The sequence below is a fragment of the Semicossyphus pulcher genome, unplaced genomic scaffold (assembly GCF_022749685.1).
Source record: "Semicossyphus pulcher isolate SPU_LCO1_2020_fin unplaced genomic scaffold, fSemPul1.0.p SCAF_1, whole genome shotgun sequence".
NCBI lineage: Eukaryota > Metazoa > Chordata > Actinopteri > Labriformes > Labridae > Semicossyphus > Semicossyphus pulcher.
This window is the reverse complement of record NW_027211603.1, coordinates 10845871-10857834: the sequence shown is the minus strand read 5'-3', so window position 1 is coordinate 10857834 and position 11964 is coordinate 10845871. Positions and strand designations below refer to the sequence as shown.

General features: G+C 39.1%; 2 protein-coding genes, 1 long non-coding RNA gene and 2 other non-coding genes across 7 annotated transcripts in view; 2 read left to right on the top strand and 3 right to left on the bottom strand.

Moving 5' to 3' along the window:
• The first annotated feature begins 138 nt into the window (after window positions 1-138).
• Window positions 139-5872, top strand: LOC138593253 (general transcription factor IIF subunit 2-like). 2 transcript variants are annotated; one of them, XM_069664180.1, is made up of 9 exons: window positions 139-238; window positions 948-1021; window positions 1187-1211; window positions 1777-1915; window positions 3186-3245; window positions 3967-4048; window positions 4429-4528; window positions 4733-4876; window positions 5052-5872. In XM_069664180.1, exons 1-9 carry the CDS (start codon window positions 173-175, stop codon window positions 5172-5174), a joined length of 813 nt encoding a protein of 270 aa, XP_069520281.1. In that variant the 5' UTR covers window positions 139-172; the 3' UTR covers window positions 5175-5872. The 2 variants fall into 2 exon arrangements, with proteins under 2 accessions (XP_069520281.1, XP_069520290.1); XM_069664189.1 differs by lacking the exon at window positions 3186-3245.
• Window positions 5873-6275: 403 nt separating this feature from the next.
• Window positions 6276-8147, bottom strand: LOC138593101 (uncharacterized). Of its 2 annotated transcripts, none has more exons than XR_011308316.1 (4): window positions 8058-8147; window positions 7206-7383; window positions 6799-6900; window positions 6276-6479 (listed from the first exon to the last, which is right to left on the bottom strand). It is a non-coding gene; the product is annotated as an uncharacterized lncRNA (long non-coding RNA). The 2 variants fall into 2 exon arrangements; XR_011308317.1 differs by having other exon boundaries at window positions 7206-7380.
• LOC138593845 (small nucleolar RNA SNORA31) lies at window positions 6639-6772 on the bottom strand. The gene has a single exon (XR_011308345.1). It is a non-coding gene; the product is annotated as a small nucleolar RNA SNORA31 (small nucleolar RNA).
• Window positions 6990-7124, bottom strand: LOC138593721 (small nucleolar RNA SNORA31). Its single transcript, XR_011308328.1, has one exon. It is a non-coding gene; the product is annotated as a small nucleolar RNA SNORA31 (small nucleolar RNA).
• A 1538-nt stretch (window positions 8148-9685) lies between the features above and the next one.
• The window catches only part of LOC138594575 (protein TANC1-like), a 42273-nt gene continuing 39994 nt past the window's right edge, over window positions 9686-11964 (top strand). The window contains exons 1-2 of the mRNA XM_069665754.1: window positions 9686-9770; window positions 11216-11410. Of these exons, the coding sequence (XP_069521855.1) occupies window positions 9686-9770; window positions 11216-11410 (280 nt within the window). The remainder of the gene's footprint in view (window positions 9771-11215; window positions 11411-11964) is intronic.

The window sequence follows — 11964 nt, the reverse complement described above, 5'->3', positions numbered from 1 at the left end:
GTGTTTAATTCTTATTCATAGATTCATGTTCACCAGTGTTCTGGGATAGCGCTTATGTTGTTTAAAGAATGTACGACCTTTTGTACCTTTCGAGTCGCCGTACTTTGTTTTTTGTTTTACGCATGCGTGTGGCGGTCGCACTGGAAAGCTATCAGAAGCTTAATTTTTAAACATGTCAGAGAAAGGAGAAGTGGATTTAACTGGCGCCAAGCAGAACACGGGTGTGTGGCTTGTAAAGGTACGTAGGTATATAATTATTAATAACTCTAGATCAAAGGATACAGGAACAGTTCATAGTTTAAGCACACATCAGGCTAACGCCAATGTAGCTTAGCATCTAGCGGTACAATGAAAGAACCGCTCGTTGTAGCTAATAGTGGCTAAGTTCATTGGCTAATTGGTATCCAGCTAGGTGAAGATTTATTATCTAAGTATTATTTGCCATAACGTGGATTTAACCAAAGATCATCGTTTGACAAGAACAACAAAATGTTGCAGGGCAATAGCAGTGAGAGCTATAGGCAGCTATGAGAAATATGCACATTGGATGGAAACAATGTTTGTTTATAGGTAACTGAAAAAGGTCTACACAGCCAAACATGCAAGATAGCTGCCGAAGTAACAAGTTCCCTAGTGGTGGTAGTAATGCTGCTATTTACTCATACAGTTAACGCTATATTGTAGTGCCAAAATATGCAACAAGGTAAATTCATGTAACTTCAGTAGCATACAAGACACATCAGTCATGTTGGTGTGGTATAACTTAAGCCCCACAGTACGTTGGAATTCCCTTTTTAATATTGTTTTTTTAGAGAAGAAAATCATTGGGGAGAAAAGATTACCACATACAAAAGTGCTAACTTCTTCAATCAATATCACTACCAAAGGGACCTTTCGAAAGGTCTGAAAGCAGCCATCATAAAGTATAGCCATGTTTCTTCTTGCAGGTTCCCAAATACCTCTCTCAGCAATGGGCAAAAGCGACCGGAAGAGGCGAGGTCGGGAAACTCCGAATCTGCAAGTATGTGGAACAACTGAGCATCATGATACGTTGTGAATTTGTGTGTCTGTGTGAAGAAAATTGAAGGATCAAATATTCTGGTGAAGTAGACAGTTATACAAGCAGTGATTGAAGCAGTGAATTTGAATACTATGCTATCCTCTGTGTATTTCTTTTGTTTCCAAGGAAAGGGAACCTTGGAAAAGCAGAGGTAAGTGATGTAATACAATCAAACTCACTTTGTTTATATGCCAATCAGTTATGGTGAAAATTAGGGATGGCAAAACATCATCAGATAATTATGAGTTTGGTCAATGGGGTAGGTCTATGATTTGTCTTTTGTATGTAGGAGAAGCTCACATAATTTATAATAGCCATGGTCACAAAGAAGTAAACACATGATAGTTTGGTGTACATGTAGTATTTCAATTTAGTTGCAATTTGAACTGTGTTTTGGGTCTTGGAGGTTCTAATTTTAAAATACATCATTTCTTATAGGTAGCAGCATAAGTAGGATATCTCACTTTTTGTTTGACATTTATGGTCCGATACTAAAACGTATTTTTTTTATTGTGTTGTCATTTAAAGCCGACCAAGTATGGTTGTTTTGAAACTGCATTTTATTGATAAAGGTTTTCAATCCACAATCAGATTCCTACAATTCTTCTTGACATTTAGAGTAAACTCCTAAAAAGATTTACTAAATATATTTGGATTGTTAATTGTTAATAAGAAAATTGGCTGTTAAACTTAAATGTGAATGACGCTCTTTTCAGGTGTCTTTCACTTTGAACGAAGAGCTCACAGTGATTGAGGGCATAGAGGATAAGACTGTGTCTGCACCCCGCGAGCACCCGTTCACCATGCAGTCAGTGGGAGGTCAGACGTTGGCCGTCTTCACAGAGAATTCTTCAGGTGAGATTCAGTTTCCTTTTGGGCGCTTAGCAAGAAGATGCCAAATACCTGTATTGAACGCCTCTGCTGCAAGATGAGAAGCTTGCAACAATCCAACAATTGTGTCATGAGTTTGCTTTGATGTGAAATATATGTTTGTACTGGAGCCCAGAGGTAAGTTATCTATGATCTGGTGGTGGAGGCGCCCTTCCTGCTACTCTTTGTACTGCTCGCTGTTTTCATGCACAGTCTTTCCCTTGCCTGCCCTGCTTGTCTCTGTGTGATGGTTGTCCACAGTCCCCGCAGAGGACATATAAGAAATGTACCTTACATGGTGGATAAGTGAACGCTCACTGGAAAACAGAAGAGAGCTGTTCTGTTTTAAATATTTCTTCATCCAGTCTGATCTGTAATTCTGTCTCAATCTATAAAAGGACATTTAGCCTCGGTGTTTGATCCTCTGTCAGGCGATTTGTTTGTGGTTTGACCTTTCCGCCCTCTGCCAATCACCTTAATGGAATTGGTCTCTGATCAGGCACAATGGCCATATTTGGAATTCAATTAACATAGAGTAGATCAATATCAATACAAATCATTGCTGCATTTGTAGTTGATAACATTTGTGCATGTGGGGTTTTTTTGGGCGGGGGGGGGTTTGGTTTGAATTTCATCGCCCTTGTCTTCCCTCTGAATGTAGTGTTTTGTTGCTGTGGGTGCTGGTGAGCTTGTGCTTCTGTTGTTATTTTGGAAAACGTTTTTTTTGTGGGTGCGTGTGGGTGTGTTGTAGGGCTGCACATTTGAAATAGTTTATATTTTTTAATCATAGAAATTTTGTACAACTTCATATGAAACAACTGTTTCAATGGAGACCTGACCAGTTAGGCAGCTGCCAAGGCAACACATTTAAATTGCAGATAACAGATAAATCAAAAGAGAGAGGTTATTATTGCTGCATTTTAAAGTATATTACACTAAACTGGGTAAATGATTTGTTAAAATTAAGAGTTTTCCTGTAGAAATATATTGTTTCTTTACATCATGGTATTTGTGCAGCCCTGTTGTGGATGTGTATTTGTGGTGGGGCAGGATTTCTGTGCTCGCTTGTTGTAAGGGCATGCTTGCTTTGCTCATGCGCACACGTGTGTAACCGTCAGAGATTACGCCAAGACGCTTTGTGTGATTTGCCGTGCGACTAAACCCTGGGTGTGGTTCTTACTGTTCGACCCCTTCCTCCCTCCGTCTCCCGTCCCCTGTATTTTCATGTTTACCATCCCTCCCTCCCTTCCTGTAGGCCAGTCAGAAGAGAGATCTGACGGCAGCAGCTCAGGTTCGGGGGCGGGGGCAGGTCCAGGTGAGTCCTCCGTTTCACCAGCGAGTGACAAACTTGCACCAATAGGAATCAGACACACTGAGTGTCCGTTATTTTAATTCATAATCGGTGTTTATAGTATCACAATAGTAACCCAAATACATGCTTTGATAGATGCATGTATTGGTACCACAGCTGAAGACACATTGTGTTCATGAAGCAACCAGTTTCTCACTGAAGCATCACACAGGCTTCTTCTATTATTTAGCACGATTGCACAAATCATTTGGAGCGTCTGTGTTAAGTTTACACTATCTTGAATGATGGAGTGAATTAAGAGCATGCGGTCAGACTGATTGACACTGCAAATGTGCAGAGGAGTGTTACCTGCTCATGGTGATTGTTGTGGTGCTATTGAGTCCAGTTCTGATGCTGTGCGGGCAAAGATAATTAAGATCTGAATCTTAATGTTTGTTTAGATCTACCTTGTGTTTCATGCGAATGAAAATTAAGTTAGTTTAAAAAATGGAGCCTCGATTGTCTGACATTTTCCCTTGAACCTTAGGAGAGAGCCTGGACTGATGTAGATTCATGCAACAAAGGCAAACTTTGTTGTTAGAGTATAATTCTAGTTCACTAATTCTTTCATCCCTTCTTTTCTACACACATGCAACAGCTCAACCATCCATCCTTATGTTGTAATCATGCCTTAAAAAATGCATTCATATACATGGACTCAAACTAATTAAATCTTCTTTTCCAGATAAAATAGCCTTGGAGGGAGTGGTTGTGCAGAGAGCAGAGTGCAGGCCTGCCGTTAGTGAAAGCTACATGAGGCTGAAGAGGTCAGTAAATACACATTAGTATGCTTTCACCAAAATTCCCTTTGCAATGGAAGATGCATGTATTTAGATTATTATGATAAGCCTTCATGATCATATATGAATGTCTTTAACTGTATGTGGATATGTTAATTTCAAAGTCTTTGGTCTGTTGCATGTTAAATCTTAATAGGCCTAAACGTGCAGGTTATATGCGTGTCTTGGAAAATATAAAACCCCTGTTTAATTATAGATTTACACTTCTTTACATTCTTATTATTAAGTATTTTACATAGAATTAATTGCAAATATACTGTTTTGCATTGCATAATATCACTTGGTTCTTTTTCCAGGTTAATCAGTGTACACAGTATATGTTATGTATAATTCTTATCACCAAACAGGTTACAAATTGAAGAGTCTTCCAAGCCAGTCCGGCTGTCACAACAGTTGCAGAGTCCAGTCACAGGCAACTACAAACCTGTGGCCAACCATACGTACAATGTAAGAAATACATCTAATATATAATTGTCTTGTTTTATAAACCTTTTCAGCTTTTCATGTTTTATGGAAATTGAAGCCAGTTTATTGATTCACCATAAAAGCCTGTGGAAATAATGTAGAATGTTTCAACCCCACTGGTGTGTATTGTAAGGTGTACAGCCTGTATGTGATACCTGACCTCTCTCTGTTTACTTTCTGCTGCAGCTTGAGTATGAGAGGAAAAAGAAAGAGGAGGGCAAGCGAGCGAGAGCTGACAAACAGCAGGTGTTGGACATGTTGTTTTCTGCTTTTGAGAAGCACCAGTACTACAACATCAAAGACCTGGTGGACATCACCAAACAGCCTGTGGTAAGACCAGAGGGCAGAAGGAGAGCTTTGGTTCTTTGAGCAGAGCTAATCTATTGAGGCAGCTTTTTCTTATGAGACTTATTAAGTACAGAATGCAGTTATTGTAGCTTTGATTCACAAAAAAACAGAGCATCGTATTCCTCTTTCATCATATTTGGTCCATTTCTCCTTCCAGATTTACTTGAAGGAAATCTTGCGTGATATTGGCATCTACAATGTGAAGGGAACACACAAGAATACCTGGGAGCTCAAGCCAGAGTACCGACATTACCAAGGCGAGGACAAGACTGATGAATAGTTTCTGGCCCTCCCAAGGCCAACACACAACCCTTTGCATTAGACCGGGGTCCCTCCCAGACCAGACCTTGGAGCTCTCCACTGATTTCATTACATCAGGTCACGAAACACTGGATTATGAGGTCAAGCAAAGGTTGAGTTCTACATGGAGAGGTAGTTGTATCTTCTTGTTATTTTGTCGGTGACAGGAAGAGGGATTAGATAACAAATTGAGGTTTTACGCTTGTGTGCACCGCCTCTCCCGGATGTGTTTTCTGTCACTGCTCCAGCTCACCCTCGAGGTAAAAACCCAGAGTATTTGAATCAGTTGTGGCATCCATCACAAACAAAGGACATGGCATTTTATGAAGCAAAAGATGCCACTCTGGACTTTAACGTTTTAGTATTTTTTTAGGTTTTGACTCAAATTTATGCAGAGGTAATGGGTTCAATGTTTGGATTTACTTAAGGATGTGACACTGGTAATGGTGCTTACCACTCAACTGATATGTGCTAAGATTCTTTCGAGGCTTAATTTGACTCTTTTGAAATACATCATGTTGTGCTTTTTACAAAATTACAAATTAACAGGTTTAATAGATCTTTCAAATCTTTGCTGTAATTCCTTTTAAAAAAAATTGTGCTTCTGGTGTCCGTGCATTACCCCATCTGCATTGTACTTTTAAACTGTTTTATATTTGACTTATGCAATAAATGTTTCACTAGATAAAAATGTAAAGCTCACTTCGTCTCACAACATTCGGCTTCAAGAACAGCAGGAAAAAAAACTGGACAACTCTGGAAATTGTACTATCAAATGCAGATATCTTCCACTGCTAAACTGGCTGTCAATTTGGGCTATATCTTTCAGCCCATATTGCAATATCGTCTTCAACTTTAGTTTCGCACACCAATAGCTTAGGCTCAACCAAACGTACATTAATACCGTTATAACTAATGCATATTTAAGCTATTCTGTAGCGTAATTTAGTATGTTTAAGTGTATTCTGGTGGCAGATCAACTTAAAAGTTAGCTTCAGCATGTGGATAATTTGCTTGTTTCCTTAAACTGCTGAACAGATACCACACACACGCATTAATGAATTCACAATTGCTTTTGCGGTAGAGTTAAAGAGTTTATTTCTTCAAAGACATGTCAGTTTGAGACGCATATTGCTTTAACAGGTCAGGCAAATGCTGCAGTGAACATTCATAGTAACTAAATATGACAAACAGAAACATGTTAGAGCACGTTTATTTGGCAGAGGGAAGAGGAAAATGTCCCAAAGGTCTGATCATCAGGTCTCTGCAGTGTCTTGCCGATTACCTGCAACATAACAGAAAACATTAATATGCAAAACAAAGTAATAAAATAATTCTGTAATAAGTAGCTGTTGCATCAGGTTTTAAGACCAGTTAGCTTAATGTCCTGATTTAATAATAATTGAATTCAAGAGCCGTGTTTAACAATTTCAGCAGCAATTTCAAATGTATTCCTCAATTCAATCTGTGCTGCTATAGAATTTAGCAGTCAGAAAGCACGAGGAACGGTTCAGTTTAGCATCTCTATGCAAACCCAGAAGCCAATGAAGGCTGCTTCAGGTCTATCAGTGGATGCAACTTCAGACAAAGGGACAACTGCTCACCTTTAAACCTATTGATTCTGACAAACACAGCTCAACAGTGTCTGCTCCAGCTGCTGCAACGTCTTCTCTCTGGATTAATCTCCCGAAGCTTAAACCTTGAGACTGTAGAAACAAAAGAATCATTACATTCAGGTTTCATACTGATAAAGTGATGCAAGCAAAGCAGTTTAGGTGATAGCTACATTGTTTTGATTTATCCTCCCCGATTCAATCCGAGACGCCATGGAAAGAGGCGGGCAGAAAGCGCAGGGACATTTAATATTGCATCTGATAAAGTAAAACCCAGGATATCTCACACCAGAGAGCCCAGGCTGTCAAAGATGCAGCTACTGATGAGGCTAACAGATTAAATTAGTAAACATTTACACCCAAGCACAAGCCTTCATGGAGTACGAAAATTTACTTACATTTCTACACATGCCTTGATGTAGATAGCACTCTTATCAGAGCTCCTTTCTCAAGTAATCATGCTGCCATGCAGACTGCTGTGATCCAACAGCACTTTCATCACGCTGCTGAAGCTCAAAGGCAGCCATCATCCTCCATCTGGCTCACTCACAGGTCCAATGTATGATATAAGATCTGCTAGGGGAGAAAGATAAGTCAGTCATTTGTCGTTTCTATAATGCAGACAGTTTTTGAAATTAAATTCATGACCATAGAACAACCGTCTCTCAACTTTCAGCAGCGAATTAACATGACCGACTGTATGATTTTAAGTGTCCATTGGTGAGAATATCTTTACATTTAAGAAAAAAAAGTAGCCACTAATCTGGTGCAAGCGGTGGTTTATACTATAGCATTATACTTAAGTTTACTATGCATACGGGATTTATCTGTTTTCAAGGCTATATGGTTAATTTGGCGTGACAAAAATAGTTATAGCTACATGTGCAAGCTAAACAACACCATTTCCACTGTGTTGAGATTATATGCTAACACGTATGTGTATAAAAAGGCACTTCCGGTGCTACGGAATGTTTGTGTGCCTGTTTCTTCTTGCTCGAAAAAAAGGAGAAATCAAACATTAGTTCACCGCCTGTCTTATAACTAATTTTGCTCACTTAGCTGTCGTTACATCGCAACCAAAGCTGGTACATTTAGAGTTATGTGATGTTTAACACGGGGATACAAAATGGCACCAGCTAATTTACACGTGTCCACATCGAAGATATTTTACGCTACAACTCCAAACGCTTCTTAAATGTAAACTAAACTGATTGTCTTATCAGCGCGAGACGTAACGATTAAATACTTACAACATGGCATGACGGTGGAGATAAGTGAACAGCTGAGGCCGTACTGCTTTCTACATTGAAGACGAATCTCCATCCTCCTACTGAGAGAGCAGTCTGTGAAAGGAAGGACCGACAGACTGTTAGCTCGGAGATTAAATAGGTTACGGGTTTTGGCTCATTTCCGCCGCCTTGAGGCAAAAGAGGACACTTTGAATGAGACTGTCGCCCCCTGGTGGTCACACTTGGAGGTGACTCGTTTTTTCAGAATCGGAAATACTTTATTTATCCCTGGGGGGAAATTCGGGCGTTACAATTGCTCTGATAAAGCGAGAACCATGGAGAAATATATGGCAAATATGTTTAAATATGTGCATGATCAATACAATAAAATAAGAAATAAAGATAAAGATTAAATGCTGAGAGGTGGATCTATGGTGATTTAAATGTAATTGCCAAAATAAAGTTAAATACAAAATAAGAGTTACGATACAAATAAGTTACTTGCAAATGGACAGTATAGGACAGTATTTATGCCAACGTATTACCGTTTAATTATTGCTCTATTATCCAGCTTATGTACATTAAGAGTTCAGTGCACAATTTTTTGGTATTGTACAAACTGCGCTGGATTAATGTTTGCTGTATGGTTTCCTCATAAATCATGACAAATTCCCCATCATTTTCTTTGTCATGTAACTTTTTGCACTTATTGTTGCAAATGCCGTTAGGATACTAAAAACAAGGACTACAAGAATAGGTAAAAATCAACTATAATGCACATCAAAGTTAGTGGGAAATATTACATGCGTATACAAATAAAAGCTAATTTGTATAAAAAGCAGTTATATACAATAATATAGCTACAATGTCTATATATAGCCTAAGTGAAACTGTTTATGCTAATTAGAATACATAGTACAAGGGCGCAGAGTGCAAAGAACCAGGCCTATTAGTGATTAATGTAATAGGTTGTATACATTAAATGTTTATGTAGGCCTACATAGCCTACTGTAAACATGTAGTTTATACAAGTCGACTGAGCATATGGAGCTTAATTTATGTTTGACAATGAAGATGATGAAATGTACATTCTCAAAACAGAATGTAGCTTATTACAGTAAATATGATCTACTATTTGTAATAATGCTTAATGACATGCATCAATATTAAGTTTGGCGCAATCAGCTGGATCGAATGTGGAACATGAAGCAACCACGCATGTGCACAAAGCGCGCGCCTGGATCTTCCTCCAGCACTGACTGAGGAGCTGCAGCACTTCTTAATTGGACTCCGCGACTTTAAACGGTCTCCCATCAGCTTCCTGTGGATTTATGTGAAGACATGCCGGCATCAAAGAAGACTTAAGAACAGGTACCTTGACGCTTAGTTACAACATTATTTTTAGCATGACTTGTGTGACTACCCGTATGTGAATCAGTGGTGTTAATTAATGTAAAAGAATGACTGTTAAAGACTAAATAATGATTACTGTCTCCAAAACCCACCAATTAAATCTAGCTCTCCAGCTGTTGGAGTAAGAACTAACAGTGTGGGTAATGTTGCCTGAAATAATGTGTTTCCAATTCAAATGAACATTTTGTTAAGTCTTCCGCAGGAGGTAAAGAGTGAAGCAACAGCCCAGCTACAGCATGTTCAGGGCAGTGTTTGGAAACAAGAGAGAGGGAGGAGGAAAGCGAGGAGAGAAAAAGAAACAAAGACATCAAGGTAAGAAAAAATAAACACTGAAACTACCTGGGTAACAAAACTGTGGCATTTCAGCTCAGTAATATGTCAGTGTCGCACCTTTGGGCTTGTGTCTTGAGCTTAATAAATATGCTCTTTTGTCCTTAATATCCCAAATATGTATAGTGTGAGACATCCCAGACATAGTGTGAGGTTTATCTCATGTTGTGCACACTAGCTCTTGCATTTTTTGACAGCAATATTCAGGTTCTCTTCTCTTGGGTGATTTAAGTAGAGCCATTTCAATTAGCCTAATTCATCAGTGTGTTCTGTCCTTCACACAGTGTCCCGCTGCTTGCATATAAAGTGTGTCAGGAGAAGTTAGAGTGGGTTAGGCAAAACATCCTGACCTACTAAAACATACTGAATTTCACAAGAATTTGTGAGCAGGCTACAACTCAAAGACATGAATCTGTACACTTATTACCAAGTGCCATAAAAAATCCTTACATGCGGTGAATTTGGTGAAATGTTATTAAAAAGCGTGCCGAGCAACTGCTACGTTTTGCGTGTTGAAATGAAGCTCAGATGTTTGTATTTTTTACAGGGTACAACTTGTCGACTTGCCGCAGTAATAGAAGCTATTTCAGACTGCGCAGTGGTGATAGATGAACATAAGTAGAGCTCAATATTAGAGCAACCATGTTGCCCATTAATATTTGATAATTTGCTGCTCTGGGTATAGCAAGAACAGAGAGAAAGATGCAGAACTGTGTCAGTCTCATTAAAATGATATAGTATGTTTACAGTACATGGAGATGGCTCTGATCAATTGCAGAGAGGTCTCACCTCTTCTCAGAAGCTCATCATATAATGTTTCAAGGCAATAATCTTTATATGCTTTTAGCAATTATCCAACAGCATATAATATGAAATTGCAATATTAGATAGTGGACCTGTGAGTCATTGTTTTGCTTATGGTGATAACAGCAAACTCATTTAAAGTAGGAGGAAGTGAATGGTTAAATTATGCCACAGGGAGAACTACTTGAATCTGGTTTAGCCAATATCAGTTGCAATAAGGCCTCTGTAATCACCTGGCTTTGTGAGTTCTAATGCATAATGCTTATTTGAAGACACGGTATAAGGCTTAATGTCTGCAATAAGTGTACACATAAAAATGATTTAAATATTAAAATGAAATATAATAAGTGTAGCCTCTTTACTGAGTGCGATCCCATTACTTTAAATAGATGTTCTGGCGTTGCCAACTTTCCATTACCTCATTCAGCAATGTGCCTCCAAGACAAGAAATGTTCGCTCTGTCGCAGCCTTATGTGAGACATATTTTATATTGCTCGCTCCGAGATGTTAAATCTGATGTTCAACCCAACTTCTGTTCAATAAACATTTTCTACCATGCTGAAGCTTTCTAAATTATGCGTCTTTAACCTGTAACACCTGCGCTTCTGTCCTATCTTTCCTCCACCATCTTTTCCATGAAGGTGGCACCTTGCAGAGAGAGTCTCGTGGGCGTGCCACACACCTCCAAGACCACAACAGCGGCTACACTCAAAGCCCTGTAAAGAGGGGGAGACTGACCAAGGGTGTGTCCATCTCTTTACCATCCTCCCCTCTTCTCCCCCGCCCGGCCGACATAGTTCCCTCCCAGTCATGCATCAAGTTCGCAGGTGGGTTTGATTGAAGTAGTAATATAATAAAGCATGGTCTCTGTTTGAACAGCTGAGAATGACAAGACGCTGTGCATCAGGGAATAGCTGCAGAAACAGCAGAATGCTTTCATGAGTTTGCCTTGATTAGCAGAGAGAGCTTCTGTGCGTTCAGCTGTTCCATGCATGTGACAGCAAATACAAGAGCATACAGACTGTGCCCCCCGGGCCCAAAACCATGAGACAGATTGTCAGAGTAAATGATTGAACAAGATAACTTAAGGCAAGGAACCCCTAATTAGAGAGGTCGATTCTGAGATAATGTATTAGTTTGGATCCATATTTTATATGATATACAATAAATATATGATCACAGACTGCTATATATAGTTTTATATTTTAACACCATCTGTGCTAAAGAAAATACATCATATGTACTGTTGGTAGTAGATGTATTCATGCAAGAGCGCCATATGTTTTTTTCACTTGCACATAGTATAGCTGTGAATTGGGACACATTTGATTCCTGCTGGAAACTATTTTCACATGACATTTCCTGCTCTCTTTCTTACCAT